General features: G+C 37.8%; 1 protein-coding gene across 1 annotated transcript in view; it reads right to left on the minus strand.

Annotated features, from left to right (window-relative positions):
• Positions 1–542: 542 nt before the first annotated feature.
• Positions 543–27,276, minus strand: part of MDFIC (MyoD family inhibitor domain containing) — a 92,914-nt gene continuing 66,180 nt past the window's right edge. Inside the window, exon 4 of the mRNA XM_068972896.1 lies at positions 543–997. Within this exon, the coding sequence (XP_068828997.1) occupies positions 750–997 (248 nt within the window). The 3' untranslated portion in view covers positions 543–749. The remainder of the gene's footprint in view (positions 998–27,276) is intronic.

The following is a 27,276-nucleotide window of genomic DNA, read 5'->3' on the forward strand; positions in this document are numbered from 1 at the left end:
CCCAAGAGGCCTCCTTCAAATGCCACATTCTCCTCGAAGCCTTCTGAATATTCCCATAGACGTTAGCTCTTCCTTTCTGTGTATCCCTACAGCCTTTTGAGTTTCTCTCTCTCATAATCATGACTTCAATATGCCTGTGGGCTGGCTTACTCTTTACAAGTCTCTTTGCCTAAACTTTCCTCTGCTTCTCTGGATGGAAGCTGAATGCCATCCATCTCGGCACTGCAGCAGGTCACACACAGCAGGCACTCAGTGTCTGTTGAACAAGCAGAGCGTAGACACAAACACTAGGTGCCCAACGCTTGTGTGGGTGTGTTTCTCAAAGTTTACTCCAAGGAATGCTTACTTTTAACCACTGTAAAAACATTAAAAATAAATTGTCTGATTTAAATAATCACTGAAAAAGAATACATTTGGAGCAAGGGGCTCCTAAGATGGGTTAAAAGAAACAGAGAGAGATAAGTATAAAAAGGAGGAGACTTTTTTTTTTTTTTTTCTGTTTTTGGCCAAAATGTTCCTCAGTCACTGCAACCTATTAACAAGTTTAAAAGTAGTTAAAATTTCACATATTAAACCACGTGGATTTGGTTAGAGGGAGGAAAACAGGCTTTCAGAGATTACCTAAAATAATGAGTTAACAGTGCAAGTACTGGGTTGTTTGATGAGAATTTTACCACATGATTTTCTTTTACCTCAAAAGAAAAAACTTAAAATACTCTCCAGTTTTAACGCAAACAGAAGATCAATATTTATGAAGGAAAACAAATTCCACAGCACTCCATACAGATTTCCAGGCAGTCTGATGATTCACAACAGGCATCCATGATGCCACAATCCATGTCACAAGGGCAGTTACAGTCATCTCCCATCTCATCCCCACAGCAACAGCAGCAGGCTTCCGAGGTGCAGATGCCACACGAAGCTTGTCCCAGGACAATATTGCAGAGGGTCAGAAATTCACAGAACAGGCAGGCCAGGATACAGTGGACACAGCAGTCTTCATTTTCAGGTGGGAGGAGACCACACAGTCAGAGAAAGAAGAAACACAAAATATATAAGTCATCAGTGAACTGGATAATAATTGATAAAAGTAAGTAATCCAGAACGTAACGACCTGCAGTCCTAGTTCTGTGGGTTGGAAGGATGAAAAGAAACAGGTTAAATTTTAGATGAATAATCTTTAGAAGCAGATATTGCATTTGGTGGGGAGGGAAAGACTGTAGTTGTATATAGATGTGTGTGTGTGTGCCTGTGGGTTAGAGTATTAATCACTGCGCACTGGTCCTTGGTTCTAGGTTCCACCCCTCTATGCCTCTCATCCCTCTCACCTATATCCTACTGCTCTCTGCTAAATGACAGTGAAGTCCTTCAGAAAACAAGTTACTGCAATGTCCCCACCTGCTCTAAAACTGCAAGGAAAAAGATTTTAAAATGATACATTCAGTCTGTTATTGAATAATTAATTCAACAGCTAAATAAAACTGGCTCAATTTTATGGTCCTTGATTTTTTTGGTTTCACAAGAATTAAAAACAGACCCTGGCCCCAACCATTGTTTCCGGGATAGTTCTGCCTATCTCTAACAAAGGATACATACCTTAGCAAATGTGAATAATGTAGCACTGCCTTCCCACTTCCTGTGCGTGAAGTACTTTACTGAGACATCTCTAATGATGCCTTTTTGAACAACAAATGTCATGAACTGATGTAAAGAAGTGAGAACTCAACAGATTACAATCTAATAAACTTACTACACCATATTCTAAGCTTCTTTCCTCAGAATTTTGGGTCAAGTAAAAGGCACAACTGAAGAAAATGTCTATTTCCAGAAGACTTTAACACATGCAATAAAATAAATTATGACCAATGTTATAAGACATTTGTCTTATTTCAGAAATATTTATGAATTTTTGGCAGGACTATTTATAGGTGTGTGTTTGTGTTCCTTTCCTTCTTTAAAAATGTATACAATGCAAGCTTTAATGAGGGAATTCTGCTTCCAAGAACAGCAACAGACAGTATAGAACAATCCCCTATCTATATCCCACTGTGACATGACTTGTGTGTTTCTGTATTTGGCTTTAAGATTGAGTGCCTTTGATGGAGTTTCATCAAATTGTGTATTCATCATAACCACTCCCCCCCACCTCTGAATATTCCCATTTCTCTGTAGTCTCTAACTTGGTAGCGTTTATAAATTTGTAAAAGGGGGAAATGTGGGAAATACATACTTTACATGCCAGATGGCAAAAAGGAGGAGGGTCAGGAAAAACTCAAAAAGGAAACTCCAGAGTTGTTTGTAGAATTAAAGGCTAGGAGTTTCTTGGTAACCTAGTGGTTAGGATTCTTGGCTTTCAATGCCATGGTTCAGGTTCAATCCCTGGTCAGGGAGCTGAGATCGTGCAAGCTGCCTGGTTCAGCCAGAAAAAAAAAAAAAGGCTAAAAAAATACATCGGTGTTTCCTCCCATCTTTCTCAGGGCCAAGCCCACTCTCATATAAAATGGTCTATGGAGCAACTGGAAAATGATCATAGAATTCTAAATCTGTGAGTTGCTGTCTTCCTCTAACGTTTTTAGTAGTACAGTAGTCCTCCACATTCCAAGACCCCCAGTGGATGCCTGAAATCATGGATAGTACAGAACTATATACATACTGTTTTTCCCCATGCAGACACACTTATGATGAAGTCCAAGTTATAAACTGGACAAAGAGATTAACAGTAACTACTAGTAAAATAGAATAGTTATAACAATCTTCTATAATAAAAGTTATGTGAATGTAGTCTCTCTTGAAATATTTTACACAAATTTAATGCCTTTTCCATCTTAACTATACACTTATTATACACTGTGGCCATACCTTTTACAGTTTGAGGTGAAATAACAAAATTATCATGAATTTCTTTTCCCTTCTTCACAATTTCACAGATAGATTCATTCTAACTGTAGACTTTAGCAACTTCAGCATACAGGTTTGTGTGTGTTTGTGTGTGTGTGTGTGTGTGTGTGTCTTTCCTTATTAAGTTGAGAACTTTCACCTATTTAATCAAAGAAGTACTTTACAGTTTCTCTGTGGCATATATGAGTTGCCAGGATCAGTACTCTTGTGTTTTGGAGCTGGCATTATGTAAAATCAAAGTTACTTGAACACAAGCATGGTGATGTTAAGACAGTTGGTCTGAAATCAAGAGGGCTGCTACATACAAACAGGTAGAACACACTGGACAAAGGGATGATTCATGTTTTTGGTGGGATGGAGAGGATGGCATGAGATTTTGTCATGCTACTTGGAGCAGCATGCAATTTAAAAATTATGAATTGTTATTTCTAGAGTCTTCTATTGAATACTTTGGTACTGTGAGTAAATGAAACCACAGAAAGCAAAACACATAAGCGGGGAGTATGGTATCCAATCACAACAGAGAACAGCAAGATCTACTCCATGGATCCAAGTCCATAGCCTTGGGAAGTCCTGGGTTTCTAGAGAGCCTCTACTTTCCCTCTTTCTACATTCCTTCTATAAAGTTTTAGCCTGATATCTTATAAGTCTCAGTTTAGTAGAGTTTATCTAGGATTATGTTATCATCATGATTTGTAAAATATCTGAAACATTATAGAGCTGACTTTATTATTATTCCTATTAAGAAATTAGTGTTTAACTGGCAAGCAAGCCAGTTCTATTCAATATGCCTTCAAACAAATACCTGTATTAACTAATTCTAAGGACACCTTAACTTTGTATTCTGCTATGGAATGGCCTGTATTTCAAAACTAAGAGGGGAATCCATAAGGACTTACTTGATACCGAAGAACCTTAAGCACAGTTATTGAACATTAGATTATTTATGGATTAATCATGAAATATATCATACATTGAAGTATATGTAGTGAACTTATCTTGAAGGGGAAAGAATGGCCTTAGAATGGCCTTCCCACCAGACTTAGAAATAGAGGGTTACAATATCTTTGGTCCCTTCCTAAGTACATCTTTCTCTTCCCTTGCTTTTTGTTGTACGTTGTACAACAATGAATGTGTAAATATCCCTACATAATCTATCAGAAAGAAAATGATACCACATAAATTTCTGTAACACTTTTCTCAATATTATGTAATTCAGATTTACCTTTCTTAATTCTTGTAGCTAAAGTTCACTTGTTTTACACTATATTTATCCATCCTATTTAGGAGTATTTTGGTCATTTCCAGTGTTTTGCTGTTCCAAACATTAATGTTTGAAACAGGTGTGTGCAAGTCTCCTAGAGCCAACTTGCTAAATTACTGACAGTAGAATTGCTGGGTTCTAGGATGCACATTTCAGTCCCCTATAATGAGAAGGACATCTTTTTTGGGTGTTAGTTCTAAAAGGTCTTGTAGGTCTTCATAGAACCGTTCAACTTCAGCTTCTTCAGCATTACTGGTTGGGGCATAGACTTGGATTACTGTGATAGTGAATGGTTTGCCTTGGAAACAAACAGCAATCATTCTGTCATTTTTGAGATTGCATCCAAGTACTGCATTATGGACTCTTTTGTTGACCATGATGGCTACTCCATTTCATGTAATACTGCGTTTGGTTCTAAAGTGACTGCTCCAAAATGTATTCCCACAACCAAGTATGAGAATGCTCACTGCTCCACATCCTCACCAATCTTTGAAACTGTCATATTTTTGAAACTTTGAAACTTTCATATATGCCCATTTGTTGCATGTGAAATGGCATCTCATGGTAGTTTTTCCTGCATTTACTTGTTTACTAATAAATTTGAACATCTTTTCATGCTTTTGGCCATTCATGTTTCCTGTTCTTTGAAACAGGTGTTCATGTATTTCCCTCACTTTTCTATCGAATTGCCTGTTTTTCTTATTGACTTGTAGAAGTTCTTCATGTAGTGAAGACATCCATCCATCAGTCCTTTGTCAAATATGATTGTTCTCCCTCAGTACTGACTGTTTGAAGTTAAGAGATAAGATGCACATGAGCTAATGTGTAGACTGAGAGTGTGAAGTGATGAAGAGAAAGTCAATCAAATCTTTTCTTTAGCTGGAAATACCAGATGGAGACATGAGATAGACTAAGGAAGTAAAGTGGAAGACTGACAACTTTCGCTAACGAGTAAGTGAAAAGAGGAGGAGGTATCAACAAATTTGGTGGTGGAATGAAATAGAAAAGTTTTAGTGTATTATTCAGAACAAAAGGAGTCCAGCCATTCTGATATACAGAACAGGAGGGGAAACCAGTAAGTAGTCAGGAAGGAGTGACTGAATGTGAATGATATGCAATCAGCTGCCCTCAAGATGAAGAGGAATGAGGGTGACAGTCACAGCTAAACCATTCACAGCCGCTCAGAGAACATACTCTTTTGAGAGTTAAAATCTGTTCCAGATCTTAGACAATAGTGACAGTTGTTATACAAAAATCAGAAGCCCTAAGCCAAGAACAGATTCTCTCCAAACTTCTACTAGTAGCTAACAAGATCTACAAAGAATTTAATTCTGTTAAACTTTGTATCTTTAGTAAACAAGGAACATGAAAAAATAAATTCTTAGTGCTAAATAGATCAAACACTCCTAGACTGTGTCCAACAACATAGTGTAATTTCTATAATGGATACCAATGGTGGTTTCATGTAGAATAAGAAGCCTGGCGTTAATGAAGAAAAAGCATTTATTAATTAAGAAATGTGTTATCTTAGAAGAGACATTTTTACCACTCTTGTACTTTATTTATGAAACCTGGTAATAAATTGCATTTTAAGCTCTTTAAAAATATTAATTCGATTCAAATAACATCTCTAAGAAGCAGTATTGGTATTATCCCCATTTTACCACAGATAGATTTTATAGAAAACTTAGGAGATCTGCTCGAAGTCACAGAGGCAGGAAGTAGCAGAGCCAGGATTGGACCCACATGATCCTCCCCTACCATCCATGGCCTAATCCAGCAGCCCATGCTGCTGGTGTGGGAATGACTACTTTTAACACTTCGTACATCTTCCTGGAGGAGGTCAGTTATAAATAACTAATTTCTGCTGATTTGTCTTGCTGATCTTGTTTTCAGCCTCGATTTATGTTTTCTTTCTAAAGATGAATCTGAATTTTAGTTTTAATGAAGACTTGATAGTAAATGTTATCCTCAAGAAAGAGCAAAATTGATGAGTTGGAGAACTCATACATTTCCAGTCACATTGGTGAAATAGACAAAAAAGCATAGGCAGCCAAGACAGAGATGGTGTCTCAATCAAAGTAATCTAAATTTAAAACTTTAAAATTAACGTATGAACAGGAGCAATGTAGAGAGTAAATAGGAACTCTACTGGTATACAGTCATGACAGATTTTTAAAAAATAAGCTTTTTTTGCAGATATTAAAACTTACAAAAATAGTTATCCTATCCTGCCTAATTTACTGGAAAAGCACTTTGGGCTGCTCTGAAAAATCAAATCTGAATAAGCCACAATTCAAAATTCATTTCAGAGATTAAAGTGACATTAGCAAGGTGCATTCATAGAGACATCTACCAAAACCACATCCATGTTCTGTACTTTATAAGTAGAAAAATACTCAGATATGACAACAAAGAAGGAACAAGCCAAAGAATGAATCCCTAAATCCTATCAAATCAGTGTAATAACCTGATTTGTATTCCTTGCCAAAAGGATTTTTCTTTCCAGTTGTGTTCTGGAAAGGGTTGTTTGATTGTGACTGGAGGTAATGAAAAGGTTAAAATAATCTAAGAAGAAATAGCAGTTATAGTTTACCACCCCTCTCATCCCCAGGGGGATGGAAAATCATGAAAGGCATTAAGTTGTTGGTTTTATTTGAAGCAAAGAGAGGATTATAAGAATTAACAAACTAAGAAGACTTGAATGGAGAAACAAACTAAAAAAGATGAGTCCTCTGCATCCATGTAGTTCACTGTGAGAAATAATTGTTTTTCCCCCTGTTCTTGTGGTTTTTCATTTTTATGGTTTTATTCGGTCATATTTGTAGTTTTTTGCCAAAAGCGTTTAACCTTTGAGAAGCCAACTAGGTTCTGGGAAGGATGCCTTTTCCAAACTGGGCCCAAAAGAATTGCACAATTCAGTGTATTACTGAGAGGAGAATTCAGCAAAAGACTGACAGCTACTGTAAATTTAGGAAAACAAAGAAAACTATCAGCAGCTAAGGAGCTAAAAAGAAAGCATAAAAGGAAATCTTTGGCACAGTGTTTGATTAAAAAAAAAAAACTATTACGGATTACTTGCAGACACAAACCCAAACAAAATCTTTGAGTCCTCTGGAAGGTCATCAATGTTAAATCCATGCAGCTGGCATATCTGGCAAGGGTCTGTTATAGCTTCCCAATGCCATGAAGGTAACAACTGAACCTTATTTAAACAGCATCTTAGATGACTGGTGGAAATATCTGTGACTGATTTGAGGCTCTTTGCTCTCTTTAAAATGAGACTGAGATTTATTTTAAAATGAGATTTATTTTTGTAAGGATACATGAGTTTAATAATAAAATTATCCCAAATTGATTTACCCAAATCATTGGTGGCCCGAAATACTAGGCAAATGGGGTCGCACAGAGTCGGACACAACTGAAGCGACTTAGCAGCAGCAGCAGCATGAGAAAAGCAATTTGTTTTAGTGAAAGGAACCCAAAGAGCCATCAGAAAACTCTGCACAGTAAACTCAGCTGTATTCTAAATAAGTCTATTTTTTTAGTTTCCTTCTTTTAAGATGTGGTATGACAGGTGCTTTGAATTTCTTGGAACAAAGACACCAAACAGCAGAGTACAGGGAAGGGCAAAGAACAGTGAATTCTGAGAATAACCCACAACCCATTTTTGAGCAAAGGCAGGTTTGTATGTGTCTTATCTTGAGTAATCGCTAATAACATTTCCTATGACTGAAAATGCTTGAAACTACTTTCTTAATCAGGTCTCCATCATGTAAACTATATACAAAGAAACGGGTTCATTATTTTTTTTCCAACAGGCCAATGATATGCCAAGGAGCAAATGCAGATTGAAACATGAGCAGTCAGTTATCTGTAATTAACTAATTCAGGAAACTGTATTGTGATCAAACCTGACTCTAGCTTTACAATCAGAGAACCCATAGGTGACTCCTGCTGAGGCTCACATGCACCCTGGGACAAAGAGCGACTCACCATGCAGGGTAAGAGGCATTCCTCTACCCAGATACTGCTTTGCTCCAACTGTTTCTCAATAAAATCCAAAAGCAGGCTGAAAGTGGGTTTTGGTCATCCTGAATTGCAGCCAGGATGGCTAAGTTAGTATCTGGCCTCTGTGAAAGTCAGCTGTGAGGGATGAGACACAGACATCTCTAGGGAGTTCCGCTCTTCAAGTGATTGTGGGGGCAGGAAATATTTACTAAGACGGTACGGTAGCTCAGCTCTAAGGAGCTGTGTGTCTTCAAGCCAGAGGACGCACGGCATTCTGGCCTACGGCCCTAGAATGACCTGCTGCTTGCATAAATTGGCCTGAAGTACGCCTCCCACACAGAGCCCTCTGGCACACTGCTGTCCCAGCGAGGCCATGCATCTTAGCCAAAACACAGTCAAGATTTTCCTAGTAGGGAAGAAAGTGAGATAGGTCAGGAGGTAAAAGAAAGAGAGCAAGTTACATTTTCCACTGCAGCAGCAAGACCACACTTAGAGAAACAATAACCTTTACTATTATCTTTCCTCTAAATGAACTCAAAAGAACTGGAGCAAAAACAGCACCATTCTCCCCCACCCCACAGAGAGACTCCTTGATCATTTTCCTAACACGTGTCCAAGTCCTGGAGTCCCTTCTCCTCCTATGGGAAGTGCATTCATATTATAAATTACATAAGTGGAGAGCAGTTTTTTTTTTTTTTTAATTCTCTTCTTTGTTGATCCTGCTGCTTGATTTGCAGCTGACTGATTAAAATATTCCAAATTCTCAGGAAAATTTGATCCAGTGATTGTTGGTCATGACTTAACTGTAACCCTGATTCAAACAGTCCTTTCTAGAGTCACCTTTTATCAAGTCTAAGAAGGAAACAAAAAGTGAAACAAAGTTTCCTAGGAGCTTTAGAGAGAAATCTGTCAGGGAGTAACATGCTGAGTTAGTAGAAGTGTTTAATTTGAAACACATTAGAAGAAAAGTATGTGGGCAGTGAGGCAGCAAAAGAAAAGTGAAAAAATATCAATGGTGCAAGTATTATTTATATTAGTTTATTGAATCTCTATATTTAAAATCATATATTTGATAGCTGGTAATAAGTTACTGTTAGCAAAGGGTTAAGATAAGGATTAAAAGAGACAATGTATACAAAGTACTCAGTAAAGAATTTATCATGTAAGTACTTAATAAATATTACTGCAATAACAATGATGACGATGGTACAATATTTATTCTAGAGAGGCTACCACTCTCTACCTTTCAATGTATTCTTCACTCTGATTACCACACCAAAATAGAGCCATTCTATTTTAACCTAAGGAGGTTTATTAAAGGCTCTGTTCTTAGTTCAAATACTTAAAAAGAGACTCAAGAAGGCAATTCTGAGAGAATTTGCAGAAGAGTGGAGCAGAAATCTGCCTGGAAAGATTTAGTCAATCTTGTGTGTTTGGCTACAGCAGGAGATTTAAAAATAATAATCTTTTCCCATATTTAAACTATTATCCATTTATTTTCTCAGGAAGCTAGAAAGCAAAGACAGTAAAACCATACTTGAACCTACTCAGTGCTGACTTTATTAGTTGGCCAGTTGAAATATCTCTAATCCAAAAAGTTTAATTAGTAGGAAGGTTGACTTTAACTTTTGGATAACAAAATCTACTTTAGATCTTAAAAGCATTTTCCTAGAAAGAATCACTACATAAACAGTCTGCTAAAGTTGGTCACAATATTATCTATTTTTAGGACAAAAAATAAGTATAAGAAAATATATATTTGTGTAAAAATGATGTAAGAAATCTCTCCCAAAAGCTTAATACTTTCCCATTTTTATTTTTGCCACTGTGTTTATTTTACAATTTACCTTTCAGCCTCACATTTTCTGATTTGTGCTTGTTTAAATATTGTGCCAAGGTATATAATGAAAAAGAATCAGCATTTTTTTTTTAACCCTTGTGGGTCTCCTACTTGGGTTATCTTATAAATGGTGATAATAATATAAACAGTAAACAGTAAAATAACACTTTTGCCATATGGGATTCTATTTATTCACTTTTATTGATGTATAATTTACATATAGTATATTACTTTCAGGTATACAGTGTAATGATTCCATATTTGTATATTCTGCAAAATGATCACCACAGTGTGTCTCAGTAACATCCATCATCGTATATAATTACACATCTTTTTTCTTTCAGAGAAACTTTCAAATATGTAATACAGTACTACTAATTATAGTCAATCCACACAACTTATTTCATAATGGGAAATTTATGGCTTTCGACACCCTGCAACTGTTTTGTCCATGCCCCCCTACCTACATCCAGGCTGTGGCCCCCAGCAACCTGTTCTTTTCATCTACAGCTGTGGTTAAGATGCCACATATAAGATCATAATGATATTTTGTCTTTGATTTATTTCACTTAGCATAATGTTCTGAAGGCCCGTCCATGTTGTTGCAAATGGCAAGATTTCCTTCTTTTTAATGGCTGAGTAATATTCCATGGTACAATATACACCATATTTTCTTTAACCATTGATCAATCAGTGGACACTTAAGGCTGTTTCCATATCTTGGCTATTGTAGATAATGCTGCAATGAACACTGGGGTACGTTTTCGAATTAGTGTTTTTATTTTCTTCAGATGAATACCTGGAAGTGGAATTGCTGGATCACATGGTCATTCTATGTTAATTTTTTGAGAAACCTCCATACTGTTTTCCATAGAGACTACCAATTGACATTCTCTTCTACAGTGTACAAGGTTTCCCTTTTCTCCACAATCTTACCAACACATTTCTTGTCTTTTAGAAAACAGCCATTCTAACAGGTGTGAAGTGATATCTCACTGTAGTTTTTAAACCGGATTGTTTATTTGCTATTGAGCTATAGGAATTATTTATATATTTTGGATATTAATCCAAATTTCCATATACTTTCTCCAATTTAGTAGATTGCCTTTTCATTTTGTCACTGGTTTCCTTGGTCTTGAATAAACTTTTTAGTCTAAAGTAACCTTACTTGTTTATTTTTGCTTTAAATGCAACACCTTTGATTTTTGGATCAAATCTAAAAAGTCATCACCAAAACCTGTGTCAAGGATCTGACAACCTATGCTTTATTCTAGGAGTTTTAAAGTTTCAGGCATTAAATTCTTCAGTCTTATAATAATTTTTGTCTATGGTATAAGATAGTGGTTATACCTTCTGATATAACCAGTTCCATTCTTTTAACCGTGGCTATCCAGTTTTCACAGCATCATTTATTAGCGTCTGTCCTTCCCCTATTGTATATTCTTACCTCCTCTGTCATAAATTAACGGACCATATATCTGTGGGCTTATTTCTGAGCTCTCTCTTCTGTTCCATTGGTTAATGTGCCTGTTTTTATGCCAATACCATACTGCTTTGTATTATAATTTTGTATTATAGTCAAAAGCAGAGCACATGATTTTTTTGGTTTTGTTCATTTCTCAAGATTGCTTTGACTGTTCTGGATCTTTTGTAGTTCCATACAAGTTGCAGAACTGCTTGTTCTAATTTCTGTGGAAAATGCCACTGGCATTTTGATAGGGATTGCACTGAATCTGTATATTGCTTTGGATAGTAGGGACATTTTAATCTTATTAATTTTTCTAATCCATGAGCACAAATATCTTCCCATTTATTTTTCTTCAATTTCTTTCATCAATGTCTTATAGTATTCAATATAGAGGCCTTTCATTTCTTTGGTTAAATTTATTTCTGGGTATTCATTTTGATGTAGTTACAAATGGGATTATTTTAAGTTTGATAGATTGTTATTAGTGTACAGAAATGGGACAAACTCTTTAATATTAATACTGGATTCAACGACTTCACTGACTTCAATGATCTCATAGTTTTTGTAAGTGTCTATACCTGGTTTTCTATATATCCATAAGATCATGTCACCTGCAAACAGAGACATTTATACTTCTTTTTAAATTGAATGTCTACTTTTCCTTGCCTAATATCTCTGCCTAGGGCTTCCAGTACTATGCTGAATAAAAGTGGTGAGAATAGGCATCCTTGTTTTGTTCCCAATCCCCAAAGAAACCCTTGTAGCTTTTACTGTCGAATGTGTTAGTGGTGGGAGAAGGCAATGGCACCCCACTCCAGTACTCTTGCCTGGAAAATCCCATGGACGGAGGAGCCTGGTAGGCTGCCGTCCATGGGGTCGCAAAGAGTCGGACACGACTGAGTGACTTCACTTTGACTTTTCACTTTCATGCATTGGAGAAGGAAATGGCAACCCACTCCAGTATTCTTGCCTAGAGAATCCCAGGAATGGGGGGAGCCTGGTGGGCTGCCATCTATGGGGTCTCACAGAGCTGGACACGACTGAAGTGTCTTAGCAGCAGCAGTGTTAGTGGTGGGCATATCATATGTGGCCTATATTATATTTAGGTATGCTCCCTCTATGCCTACTTTTTTGAGAATTTTTATCACAAAGGATGTTGAATTTTGTCCAATGTTTTTTCTACATCTATTGAGATGATCATTATTTTTATCCTCCATTTTGTTAATGTGGTATATCACACTGATTGATTTGTGGATGCTGAATCACATACTTGCATCCCTGGAATAAACCCCAGTTGATCATGTGTAAGATCCTTTTGACGTATTGAATTCAGTTAGTTAATATTTTGTCGAGGATGTCTGCATCTTTGTTCATCAAGGATAGTGTCCTATAATTTTTTTTTTGATGCCTTTGTTTATTTTTGGTATCAGAGTAACGCTGGTCTCATAAAAATGTGCAGGTATTCCCTCCTCTTCTATTTTCTGGAAGAGTTTGAGAAGGACTGGTATTCATTCTTCTTTAAAAGTTTGGAAGGATTCACCAATAAAACCATCTGGTTCTAACTTTTGTTTATTGGGAGGATTTTTTTTTTTTTAATTTTCATTACTGATTCGATCTCCTTCCTAAAAATAGGTCTTTTTGGATTTTCTGTTTCTTCTTGATTCAATCTTAGCAAGCTGCATATTTCTAGAAATTTATCCAAGTTGTCTATTTGTTGGAATATAATTGTTCATAGAATCCTATGTTCCTTTATGTGGTATCATTTATAATGTTTACTTTTCCTTTTCTGATGCTGAGTCATCTCTCTTGGTGAATCTATCTATTTCACTTATTTCCACTCTGATTTTTGTAGTTTTCTTCCTTCTACTAACTTTAGACTTTGTTCTTATTTTTCTAGTTCCTTGCAGTATAAATTAAGGTGTTTGAGATTTTTCCTGTTTCTTGAGGCAGGCATTTATTAGTATATACTTTCCACATAGAACTGCTTTTGCTTTGTCCCATAAATTTTGATATGTTGTATTTCCATTTCATTTTTCTCAAGGTATTTTATTTCTCTTTTGATTTTTTCTTTGACCCACTGGTTATTCAATAGCATGTTGTCTAATCATTGCACATTTATGAATATTCCAGTTTTTTATATATATATCTAGATAGATAGTTGATTTACAATGTGTTAATTTGTGTACAGCAAAGAGATTCAGTTATACAATTCATATATATATTATATATATAATTTTTCATATTCTTTTCCATTATGGTTTGTCACAGGATATGGGATATAGTTCCCTGTGCTATACAATAGGACCTCATTGCTTATCCATCTTATATGTAAGATTGCCTCTGCTAACCTCAAACTCCCATTCCTTTTCTTTCCTACCTCACCTCACCCCCTTGAAAACCACAAGTCTGTTCTCTATGTCTGTGAGTCTGTTTTTGTTTCATAGATGTGTTTATTTGTATAGAATTCTAAATTCTACATATAAGTGATATAGTGCTTGTCTTTCTGGCTTCATTTAGTATGATAATCTCTAGGTCCATCCATGTTGCTGCAAATGGCATTACTTCATTCTTTTTTATGGCTGAGTAGTATTCCATTGTATATATGCCCCGCATCTTCTGCTGATGGACATTTAGGTTGTTTCCATGTCTTGGCTACTGTAAATAGTGCTGCTATGAACACAGGAGTGTAAGTAATCTTTTCAAATTACAGTCTTGTCTGGGTGTATGCCAGACAAGATCATATGGCAACTCAACTTTTAGTTTCTTTGAGGACCTCCATATTGTTTTCCATAGTGGCTGCACCAATTTACATTCCCACCAACAGTAGAGGAGGGTTCCTTTTTCTCTCCACACTCTCCAGCATTTGTAGACTTTTTAATGAGGGTCATTCTGACTGGCGTGAGGTAGTATGCTGTCATAGTCCCGGTGGCTATCAGAGGCAGGTGATATACAGATAACTCTGGGGAGCACCCATAAGAATCAAGGTATTCGGTTATGTCCAAATCTTTGTGACCCCACAGACTATACTCCACCAGGCTCCTCTGTCCATGGAATTCTCCAGGCAAGAATACTGGAATGGGTAGCCATTTCCTTTTCCAGGGGATCTGCCCCAATCAGGGTTTGAACCTGGTTTTCCAACATTGCAGGAGGATTCTTTACCATCTGAGCCACCAGAAAAAGCCCCAGAGAAGAATACAAGTTCCCTTAATGGGAGATACCAGTGACCTGGATGGAGGGGAACACAGATGGTGCCTGCCAGCCTCTGTCCCCAGAGAGAACTTCAATAGGCCCTAGATGTGTGTGTATTAAATGCTTGTCCCTTGGGTTGACATTTAAAGTTAAGCAAATAGGTCTCGTTCACATATTGTCTGGCCCCTCTCAATTGGTTTTCTGCACTGGTGACAGGTGGGTCAAAGCAAGCAAGCCCTTTAAGAGCTATTTTCAGTCACTGTAACCACGTGGGTCTCATGAAAGGAGAGTATCATTGGTTTCTCAAACCTTAGATGTTTTGGGAACTTATCTCTCTGCAGGTCTTAAAAGTCTCTGATATGAGGTTTAAACCTCCTACCCTCAGGGAGAAGCTCCAGGTTTTGAGTTTCCTCTGATTGTGGGTCACTACACCAAGATTTTGTCTCAGCCCCACTTAATTGCTTTGATGTAGGTTTTCTTCTCATTTGCCTAATGTTTAGGAGTTGTTCAGCTTCCAAACCTCAAGTCTCCAAGGTCCTTTTTAATGAGGAACTTTTATCTTCTTGAGTTATATGTATTTGGTATGTCTTTGGGAGGAGGTGAGTTCAGGATAGTCTATGTCACCATCTGGAATCAGTACTCCCCATTCGGAATATTTGTAAGTTAATATCAGTGGCTATTCGAGAGTCCGCAGGGTTGGCCGTGTGATGTGAGGTTTTTGTGGCAGCATGGGAATAAACGAACACACTAAGAGGAAGCTGACCATATCCACAGGACTGGGACCAGACACAACAACACTTCAGCGACCTGAGCGTTCCTTCGCAAGAGTCCGAAGGGCGGAGGGGCCCCAGCAGTTCTTGTAGCCCCCATGGAGGCAGGGCAGCATCCCAGCAGGACACACAGGCCTCACACAGGCAGGACGAGCCTCACTCAGAAGGCCCAGGGTGTGCTCCCAGGCCCTGACAGAGAAGCCAGGCCCCCACCAAAGATGCACAGCAGTCTAACAGACACTGCAGGCAAGATGAAGGGGAACAAGCCGAGTAAAACGCTGGGGCAAAGAGACGCCAAAGCACATGTCAAAGCTGTGCACAGGAGGTAAATCCTGTTATTCATGAGCTAATTTGCGAACCAATGATGGCATTGTCCCTCTTCCCCCATCATGTGCTCTCTCCACCCATGTTCTCTCTCAATATCATCTGATTTCCTTTTTTTTTTAAGACACCAACACAAGTCAAAGACGAATAGGGCAGCAGAACACTGAAATTATAAGGTATAAATACTTCTACCTTAATTTAGTGTACAAACAACTCCAGAGCCAAGAAAAATCTATGATCACATTGTTTGCGATACTCTAATTGACAAGAGTAGATAAGCCTAGTTTCCTAATTTAAAAAAATAAATCTGTAGCCTTTTTGTAATACTTTAAATTGTGCAAAAGAATATAAAAATTCTCTTTTCAATACTTAGTTGCTTCCTAATCCTCTGCACCTCATCAAGGCCACTCCCCAGTTGAGGTTTTCCTGCACCACAGCTCATTCCTACTGTGACAGTTCAGGCAGTAAATGCCAGAACTACCAAAAGAAAAGCTGTGTCTGCGGTGGTTGTTGCTGTTTGTATGGTTTGGTTTCAGTAACAGAACCTAATAGTGAGTTAAGTCTGTCTTAAGTGACTGGAAAACAGGCTTTAGTTTTCCAAAGCCTAATAAACAGGATGATGCTTAGCTGTGCTACTCTTGAAGATAGCAAAGTAATTATAAAATGAAACATCTTTGCTTTTATGCCCCCAACAATGTCATTTCCTGTAGCTAGAAGCCTGCTGCTGCTAAGTCGGTTCAGTTGTGTCCGACCCTCAGCAATTTCACTTTCACTTTCATGCATTGGAGAAGGACATGGCAACCCACTCCAGTGCTCTTGCCTGGAGAATCTCAGGGAAGGGGGAGCCTGGTGGGCTGCCGTCTATGGGGTCGCACAGAGTCGGACACGACTGAAGCGACTTAGCAGCAGCAGGCTTCTAGCTACAGGAAATGACATTGTTGGGGGCATAAAAGCAAAGATGTTTCATTTTATAATTACTTTGCTATCTTCAAGAGTAGCACAGCTAAACATCATCCTGTTTATTGGGATTTGGAAAATTAAAGCCTGTTTTCCAGTCAGTTAAGACAGGCTCAATTCACTATTAGGTTCTGTTACCTGACCTTGAACAAGTATTTCACTCAGTGTTCATGTGCATACAGTGAGTCGGGAATGATCTCCAAATTCTTTTCAAGCACTAAGTTTCTATGATGATATAATGTACAATTATCTATACACAATAGATTCCAAAGTCTAGCTCAGGGTCTTCTCTTGGCCTGGAACAAAGGTACTGCTAGGCTTAACACAAAGCAGTGTTAAGCAGAGCAGTCAAAGTTAAGCAGTCAAAGCAGAGCTGAAAGTTAACTGACGCTAAATACAAGTTGAGTTTAAGTTGGCTAAGTCCCAGGGGCAGATGGTCAGAGGGCATGTTACATGAAGAGAAAGCAAAGGTGGATCCAGGTAGTGGGGAGGCTATGTAAAGCAACAGAGGCAAGAATACGGTAGTTTTAGAGATAAGAGTTGCTGTCTATTGCTGGAGCAGGAAAACCAGGTAGAAAGCTTAAATATTCCATTTCAAAAATGGAGAGGCAGGGACAGCATCTGTGGTACTAATATGGTGTCAGGCAGGATGACTATGAGGAATAAGAAGGTGAGACTAGAAGGAGTTGATAAGACCCCAGAGAAGAAGAAAAGTCAAGTCTGACTTCCTGGCTCTGGAGCCATTTACTGAGAAAAAAACAGAGATAGTTCCCTTCTGAAAACACTCAAAGGGAGATGCCCAAGAGGTGGCTTGAAACACTGATCTAGAGCTTGGGAGATGGTCAGAGCTGGAGGCTGTAATTCTTAAAGAGTGAATAAAATCAAGTTGCCCAGGGAGAACGTCCAGAATGGAAAGAGAAGGGACGTAGAGATGTGAGCGAACGAGAGCATTTAAGGAAAGGACTGAGTAAGGTGAGTAGCAGAGGAGACGGACAGGAGTAGAAACAGACAGACTCTTCTTCCCATGCAGAGTGAGGGAAAGTTCCAGAGAACTTTGTTGAAAGAGTAGCAACAAAATGAGACAGTCGCTGTGGAAAATGGGAGAGGCTGGCTCTGCAGTTTGCTGCTGAGGGACTTCCCTGGTGGCTCAGACAGTTAAGCATCTGTCTACAATGTGGGAGACCCGGGTTCAATCCCTGGGTCGGGAAGGTCCCTGGAGAAGGAAATGGCAATCCACTCCAGTACTATTGCCTGGAAAATCCCATGGACAGAGGAGCCTGGTAGGCTACAGTCCATGGGGCCGCAAAGAGTCGGACACGACTGGACGATCTTCACCTAGGTACCTGAGGGAATGTGCGAATCAAGGTGAGATCCAAGACACACTGGGGTATTTGCAGCAGTTTTTATGGATATCAAGGCTTTGTGAGTACTACTCGGCTCCTTGGTACAGAGAGAAGGTAAAAAGTCAGACAATCTAGACTTGGGTTCTGAAAGGCAAGTATGAGAGAATAACAGAGTCTGAAGTTAGGAGATTTGTCAAGAGATCCAAGTATAAACAAATATATACATTCCAAATATATATAAATAGAATATATTTAAATATTTTATATTTACATTGTATAATATAGCATTACATTAAATATATGTATTTAATATATATAATAGATTATCTTTTATATAAATACTAGTATATATATTAAATATCATGGCATATATACTCATATATATATATATATAATTATAAAATGGTCAACTGGGGTTCAAGAACTAGTATGTTCATATTTAGTTCACATTTATTCCTAACTATATTACAAAGTAACAACAGTAATCAAAGGCACTAGGTTAAAGACTAAAATAGGACGGCTGTACAGAATTCAGTACACAAGCCTGGGAACATGGCAGACCTGTTGACTTGATGAAGCTCATTTGTAGGCCCAGAGGCAAAGCTTCCTTTGGGTTTTTCTTCTCCTTTCACTCTACTCTATAGGACACATGGAGTGAGCTACCGCCTATGGTTGGTAGCTACCACAGATGTTGAAAAGTTCTTTCTACAATAACTACTCTTCTGTCATTCCAAAATGCAATTTCTGCATTCCTCACCGAACATAATTATTAGGAAAAAATAAACTTAACTTCTAGTGTCAAATTTAAATATGTTATGTATAGGGATGTTATTCCCCAAGAAGTCTGGTTTCTCCAATTTGATTTCCCGAGAGAAGTCAGAGTAGAAATTTATCAGGTTTAATATGTCATAAGATGTAAGTCCATTTTGGTCTTTTCTTTCAATTATCTGCACATCTCCCCCAAACTCTTGGATTTCTCAATCTTTAGGAGACAACTACTATTTATTTGCATGAATTTTCCCCTTCAAAATAGGAACTTTGATTAGTTTCCCTGAGGAAACTATTTACTAATTATTCTTTTATTTTCTTCTAATTGCTTCCTATATCCACTTGATAGATGTCTACCACCTTCCGTTTTCCCTTCAGTCAAGTGTGTGAGTAGTAGGGAAGACCTTACACGTTATCAAGAACCTGTGCTGGGAAGGGGGCCTGAGGCCACATTATGCTGCCTATCAATTAAAATCCTTTCAGAAAATTAATCTGAAACACATTGTCCACCAGATTGTTGACTTACTTTGATTCTTTCCTCTGTTTTCTCCCATACCTATTTATGGAGCATTACATTAAGATCACTGAAACAGTGGCAGAAAAAAACCACAAAGTTAATTTTCTCCATGCCCTGGTATTGCTGACAATGCCTTGGTAAAAGAATATCACTAAAATGTAAAGACAACTACAACTACTTAAGAATTTAGTATTTAATATAATTTTTAAAATAGAAATTTGGACATATCTTAATATGAGCAAAAATTTTAAAGTTATTTACAAAAATGTGTTCTCTGTCTTATACAACATGCACACAGAAATGTAAGTGTACAAAACAAGTATGTTACTTGTAGTATAAAAATAGTATAAAAAAGAAATTTATACTACAAAGAATGCTTAGGATGCAAAGGGCACTAGGGCAGGGATTCTTTATTTGCAATGTAATGGACACAAAATAATATTTTTAAATGTGTAAAATGAAAAACAAAAGATTTCAATGGAAACCAGTTATACTGAAACATTTATTATACCTCGGCTTTTAATATCATGATAAGTACTTCTTTTTTAACATATTAAAAACAAGACCTAGAGATGATCTAATAAGTACTGTGATTTTAAAGTACTGAGTAACATAACTAATACTTCATGATTTCTGAAATAACCATAAACTTGTTTATTACTTTCATCTATAATTAAGTAAAATTTAGAATTTCCTTCAAAGTTTAAAGGTTACTGACATTAAGGTTGCTCCCCCAACCCTGCCCCCCATCAACATCATGGGTTCTTCCCAAAGCTAAAAACTTCTGAACTGGAAGATCATAAGCACATTTTTCAAATAGCTTCCTTGCGTATTCAACTGAAACTTTCTATACCATGAGCTCCCTCCCCTCTATCCTATTTCATACTACACTAGTTGAGGCTTATACAAATTAAATATAAAGGTCCTCAAAACTATGATAGTTGAACAGTATATGTAAGTATTAAAAATTACTGAGAAAATTTCTAAGAGAAACTAGTATTTCAGTGTTACCTCAATTAGTTTTAAGATTCAGGCAGTGTCATTTAAGAATGCAATTTAAAAAAATCAAATAGCAACTTAACTATATACTCTGAAAGATATCAACTGAAAGACTCTAATTCAACCTAGAAAAAAATCATTGTTAAGCCTTGGGTCTTAAGAGAATTTTAGAGTCATATCTTGCAAACATACAAACTAAGAATAAAACTATCTGAAAAGAGTATTAAAGCATTATTACTGAAAATGTCATGAATCATTGCCATTTGAGTTCCTCTAAATTGCAATAAATTGTTGAATGAAATCATGCAAAGGGAATAAAATGAGTCAGGAGGGAAAGAAAGAAAAAGAAATGAGAGAGCAGGGTGTTGAAAGATCAACAGACAGGTGGACAGAGGTATAGAAAGTACGCTTTGGAGAAATAACCAAAATGAGACAATCAAAATTCTGGACTTGCAGACCAGATCTTTCAAGATGAAGCATCTCTGATGAGTGCACAAAGCAGATATACTTCTAGGCATGCTCCTGTTCCTAAAGACTCCTTTTCCAAAAATTCTTTGTTCAAAATTAATTTCCCTCCAATATTACAATTCTCAATTCATAACCATGTGAGTGTCTATTTAGCTAATAAAACACTAGATCTTCTAAGTGTAGGGGGAGTATGGTGGGGCACACACCCAAAGGAAGCAATTGAGGAAAAAAAACATAGTAACAAAACACTAGGGAAAAAGAAAAAAAAATAGCACCAAAGAGAACAATGAGCTACCGTATCTGTAGATAATACTAGAAAATATACCATTATCAAAATAGTTTTAAAGACAAAGGAATGTCAACCATCTATTTAGGCTTAAATTTTTGATTTTTCTCTTCTAGATTGTCACTACAGGGCATGAATTGAGGTACAAATTATCCACCAGTATTTTCTTCAGTTCATCAGATGAGGTACATACTTTTATTCTATCCTCAAAAAATGGAACTGATTTTTTAAAAGGTGAAAAATACTGTTTGCTAAGGTGGTAAAATTTAGGCTAATGTGAAACACAAGACATAAGAACAATGTTTTGATTTACCATGAGCATCTAAGATAAAAGTTTTACTGTAGGCGGTCACCTCAAATATTTGACGACAAATTAGTATCATATTTTTCTTGTGTATATACTTCACAAACTACAAGACTCATGAGTCATCAACCAGTTTTCGTCAGAAGATTCCAAACATCCTGCACATTCTGTATCTCTTTCCAAAAATTTCTCCCTTTGAGAATTGTAGTATTATGCAGTGTCTAGTGCTATTATTATAACTATGAGATACTTTTTTTGAAGTCTTTCTAAAATGAATGGAAACTTCTAGCATATTTTACATCATTGCAAATGATGAAACAGTTTTAGATGGAAGGTTTGAAAACCTTTAAATCTACCATGCCAAATCCTACTGGTCATTTGAAAGATCACCAGTTAAATAAATAGAAAGTGGTTAGTGTATGAACCTACCAAAGAAGGCAGGGTGAAAGATAATCTCAAAATATGGCTGGCCACTTTCTGGTCATGATCTAAAATCTGAGAGGGATGATGAGATAGAGGTACAGATATCAGTAACTACAGATGGGCTGCCTTCTAATAGATCTCTTCTGCTGCAGCTACTCAAGGGCATCCTTGTCCTGCATCGTCCACCAGCTACTTCTCTACCAGCTCATTACCGACAAAACTCAGTATCTCCCATCTCTAAAAATATTCTTTTAGCTCACAGCCTTTTTACTATTCTCTTTTAGGAACACCCCTTGAACAGAGTAGCCTAGCTGTGCCATCTTTAATTTTCTCTACCACGTCAGTGAGACTTTTGTTCCCATCACACACCAACAGTATGAAGGTCACCAGTGATCACAGGACAATGTCAGTGGTCACTTCTGATTCATCTCACTGGCCTTCTCCGTTGCTATTTGACACATGACCACTCCCTCCAACCTGAAACACAGTCTTTATTGTTTCCTCCGCCATCATTGACTACTCATCCCATTTTTTTTCATAGTGTCTGTTCATCTTCTGACTTATTGAACAGGTCCAGAGCTCAGTTCTTGCATCACTAATTGACTGTACTTCCTGGGCAGTAGTTCTTAACCCTGCATGGATGTTAGAGTCTTGTGGAGAACTTCTATAGCAGTGGTCAGCAACCTTTTTGGCACCAGAGACCAGTTTTGTGGAAGACAGTTTTTTCATGGACTGGTCTGTGTGTGGGGAGGTGGTTTCAGGGTGATTCCAGCATGTTACATTTATTGTGTACTTTATTTCTGTTATTATTACATCATTTCCACCTCAGATTATTAGGCATTAGATCCTGGAGGTTGGGGACCCCTGTTCTAAAGGATTCTGATGCCTTGGTCCCACTCCATTTGCGTTAGGTTCTCTGGGGTCTGTGCCCAGAGAGATATTTCACGTTGTACTCCCTTTGTCCAGAAGTTCTTACTTCAGATACCCAGGTGCTGGGATTGAGAACCACAATCCCAGGGGATCCCATGCACTGAACATTCTGTACTCTGATGACTCACAAAACATCTCAGGGTGCAGATCTTTCCTCTCACCTTCAAACTCCTCTACCCAACTGCTTATTTCACTGTACCACTTGTAAAGAAAATGGGCATCTCAAATTGTTCAAAACCAAACCCTGTTCTTCCCACCTCTATTAATGGTAACTCCATACATTCAACTGCTTGGACCAAATAACCTAGAGTCATCCTTAACCCTCGTCTTTCTCTCACACTGAAATATCACCCTTCAATAAATCTTACTCTGCCTTCAAAATACATTCATACACAACACTATCTTACTATTACCACTCTGATCCAACCCTGTCATCTCTCAGCTGAGTTACTGCAAGAGTCACACAGCAGGCCCCCAGGCCCTCTTTCTTTGGCCACTGTGTACCTATAGTCTACACTGCACAACAGACAGGTGATGCTTAAAAATGTCAGATCATGTCTACCATCTGCTCAAACCCTGTCACTGGCTTCCTACCTCACTCAAACCAAAATCAAAATCCTTAAAATGGTTCATTAGGTCCTTCCATAATCTATGCCCTGCTTTACTGTTTAGTTCTTAGAGATATGTCATTTTAGAATAAGACATCTGAAGGTATCTGGGGTCTTTTGTTACCTTCAGGAATAACAAAAGACCTAAGAGGTTTTTGTTACCACCTTAGAAACCTGCGAATCTAACTGTTGTTAGATTCTGAAAAAAGCCCACACACCAAAAGTGATCACTGTGTAAGAGACAGTCACAATTAATTTATAGAAGTTGGAATTTTGATCTTAACTTTTAGAGCTTTTGCTTGTGACAGTAATTCAGTGAAGAGTAAACTACATTAAGGTCCTCACTGGTGGGTCAATCACTAAAGAATCTGTCTGCAATACAGAAGATCCAGGTTCAATCGCTGGTTTGGAAGGATCACCTGGAGAAGAAAATGGCAACCTGCTCCAGTATTCTTGCCTGGGAAATCCCATGGACAGAGGAGCCTGGGGTGGGGGCTACAGTCCATGGGGTCACAAAGAGTCTGATATGACTTACAGCAACTAAACCACCACCAGCAGACCACATTAAAACACAAATTTACTTTAAATACATTTTAAAGTTAAGCTACTGAATTCTGCAGTAATTTCCTTACTCATCTTTCCCACAGTTTTCTTCTCTTTAGCTGCGTGTTTACTTGTTTGGGCTCCTGATAGCTCAGTTGGGAAAGAATACCTGCAGCGCAGGAGACCTGGGTTCGATCCCTGGGTTGGGAAGATCCCCTGGAGAAGGGAAAGGCTACCCACTCCAGTATTCTGGCCTAGAGAATTCCATGGACTGTATAGACCACAGGGTAGCAAACAAGTCAGATATTATTGGGCGACTTTCACTTGTTTATGTTCTGTTTTATTTCCTGTCCTATACTATGTGTAAAAGTTACAATTAAATTCAATTAAGGGCCTTATCAATCTAAATTATAAGAAGCTATTAATTTCCATCAACCTGTGGTCTAAACACAAATCAGGAATTTGGAACTCAGATTCATAAATGTCTGCTGGGTCAGTGTCTTCCATTCAAATGCAATTAATACTTCTGGAATGAAGGAGGAGTGGGGACTTGAGTTAGATGCTTTTTGAGTAACTTTATGGGATAACTTGGTATGAAAGTGAAAGAACGTGAAGTCACTCAGTCATGTCTGACTCTTTGCAACCCCATGGACTGTAGCCTACCAGGGACCTCTGTCCATGGGATTTTCCAGGCAAGAATACTGGAGTGGGTTGCCATTTCCTTCTCCAGGGGACCCAGTGATTGAATCTGGGCATTGTGGGCAGATGCTTTACTATCTGAGCCACCAGGAAAGCCCAACTTGGTATGAAGACATGATTAGAAAGGAATTATCAACGATACTCCCATAAAGAGTGGAGTCACCTACATTAACAATTCAATAAATGCTTCTCTGGTTGCTCAGTTCTCATGCTTTGATAATGGATGTGTATTTACATAACCCGAACTCTAGATTTATAATCCGAACTCTAGATCTAAATGCTAAATATCATTTCTTTAAATGATATGCTGGCTTGTCAATAAGGTTATCATTATTACCTTCTTAAATCTTTAAACTTTCCCTCTCTCCTGGATCCTTTCCATCCAAATATAAACAAAAACCTTTTCCATCTTAAAACCTCTTTGGACATTGGCCTTTCTAGAGCTATTGTTATTAGTGTGTTTTATCACATTCCGCAACCCATATCATTCTGACTTTTCTACAAAAATGGCTCTTAATTAGGTCACCAAATGACATCCACATGGTTAAATTCAATAGAATCATTTCAATTCTCATCTGACTGAGGTGTCACAATAGCTGGCGCAAGCTTCTCCTTTGACACAAAGCATTTATTCCCTGGTATCCAGGACACCACCCTCTCCAGTTTGTTTCTTCTCTCACCTTTCCTATCGACTCCTCTTGGCCAGATCATCTTCCTCTTCTTTTTGCTTTCTGACCTCTCCCCTAGGCTATCTTATCAGTGCTATAGCCACACTCTGACATCACTTTTAGAGAAAAGCCTGAACTTTCTATGGCATTGTCTCCCCAGTGCTCAAGCTAAACCCACTCTCCCATTCCACCAAGCTGGCTGGCCTCCAGTGATCCCTGAGTCACTCATTCTCAGTCATCTGACTTTTGCTCTTAAATCTCTACTGAAGAAAGATGCATGGTTTCAAATATCTCCTCTAAGAGAACTAACAGAAATTAGTGTGCTTGCTTTTAACTCCTTCTCTGAAGTTCCAGTTATATATTGCCAAATGTTCTTGGATTGTATGTCATTATTTGAAATTGCACAAGTCTACAATTCATCTCATGGTCAGCCTCAAACTATATTCAGCTATTCTTCATGATTTCCTAATATTCAGTTCCCTTTCCGAACTAACTGAACTAGACAATGAATGACAGTCCTGATTAAAATGCATTAGTCTGACTGCTACTCTAGTTCTGGGCCAGGACTCCTCGATACAATCCTGAAACCCTAAAGAAAACCGTCACTGCCCACACATCGCATGACTTTTGAGGTTGAAAATGGACTGTAATCCAGGATAAGCCTGGCTGCTGCACTTACCTGTTACTGTTTCACCTAATGAAAACATCATCTAAACTTACCATCATCAAAGAAAAAATTAAAACCCTGATATATTAATAGGGTTATTAGGTTGTTCAGTTCTTTCCACTTGGCCTATTATTCTTTCCACTAAGCTGGGTTTCTAAATAACCTCTTCACTCAGCTACCCCACACCCCAATGCTTCCCAGCCAATCTAGCTGTATCTCCATTGTTTTATTTCCTCCTGTGTGAGTGCTAAGCCAACTCAAATTCTTAGAGCAGTGGTCTAAGCTTGTGTACAAAACCAAACACCAGAGGTGGAGTCCATACACAGTGGACAGTTATCTCTTCCTTCAGGCGTCAACAGGTATAAAAGAAGTGGCCTGAGATTTTGAGGCGTTTCTGTTTCAAATCTCAAATTATATACTTTAGAACCTTGTAAAATCTTTGCTTTTCACCAAATGGATGGATATAACTTACTATAGATCATAGATTACAAAGTTAACCTATTTTCCTAAACTCAAAAGGAAGTGTATTTAAATATTTACTTTCAGCCCTAAAGTAATATCACTTATAATTTGATAGATGATTTTTTAAGAACAGTTGATTTAATATTTTAATGATTTATACTTTGACATCGTCAACTCTGATCATACCTGTTTTCCACACACCCTTCACACACCCTTCTCTTTGTGTTTGGAGAAGGAAGTGGCAACCCACTCCAGTATTCTTGCCTGGAGAATCCCATGGATGGAAGAGCCTGGTAGGCTACAGTCCATGGGGTCGCAAAGAGTCGGACACAACTGAGCGACTTAACTTCTCTTTGTATTACTGTTTCAATTAGCTTGCTGGTTGAGAAAAGAAAATTATTAAAATCCTATTTTCCAATGGACTGGCAAATATTGCATCAGAAAGCAGAATTCTAAACCTTTCTCCCACACAATTATTCTGACATGGAATGGAAGGCACTGTGCCTGAGAAAACAAAACAAAATAAAACAAAATATCATGCAAGCAAATGAAGTATTTTGAGGAACACAGCAATATATCTTGCCAAAGTCACAGAAAATTTGTTTCTGGAGGCTCAGATTATAATGTTATAGTCAGATCATGAAGTCCTATTATTATCCTTCCACTAAAGTACTAGTACTTCTAGAAGTTTGTTTGTTTGTTTTTTTTTTTTTTGGCCTCTTTTAGCTCAAGTATTTGCACTCCCTTCAGTCTTCCCATTTCATCTCCCTTGAGGATTGCAGCAATTTCCGAGATATCAACTATGACGTCTGTGAAATGTTGAAGAGTAAGTGCTTGCGTTCTCCAATTTATGCCCCTTACTTGCTTCAT

Source organism: Capricornis sumatraensis, chromosome 5 (assembly GCF_032405125.1).
Source record: "Capricornis sumatraensis isolate serow.1 chromosome 5, serow.2, whole genome shotgun sequence".
In the NCBI taxonomy this organism is placed as follows: Eukaryota; Metazoa; Chordata; class Mammalia; order Artiodactyla; family Bovidae; genus Capricornis; species Capricornis sumatraensis.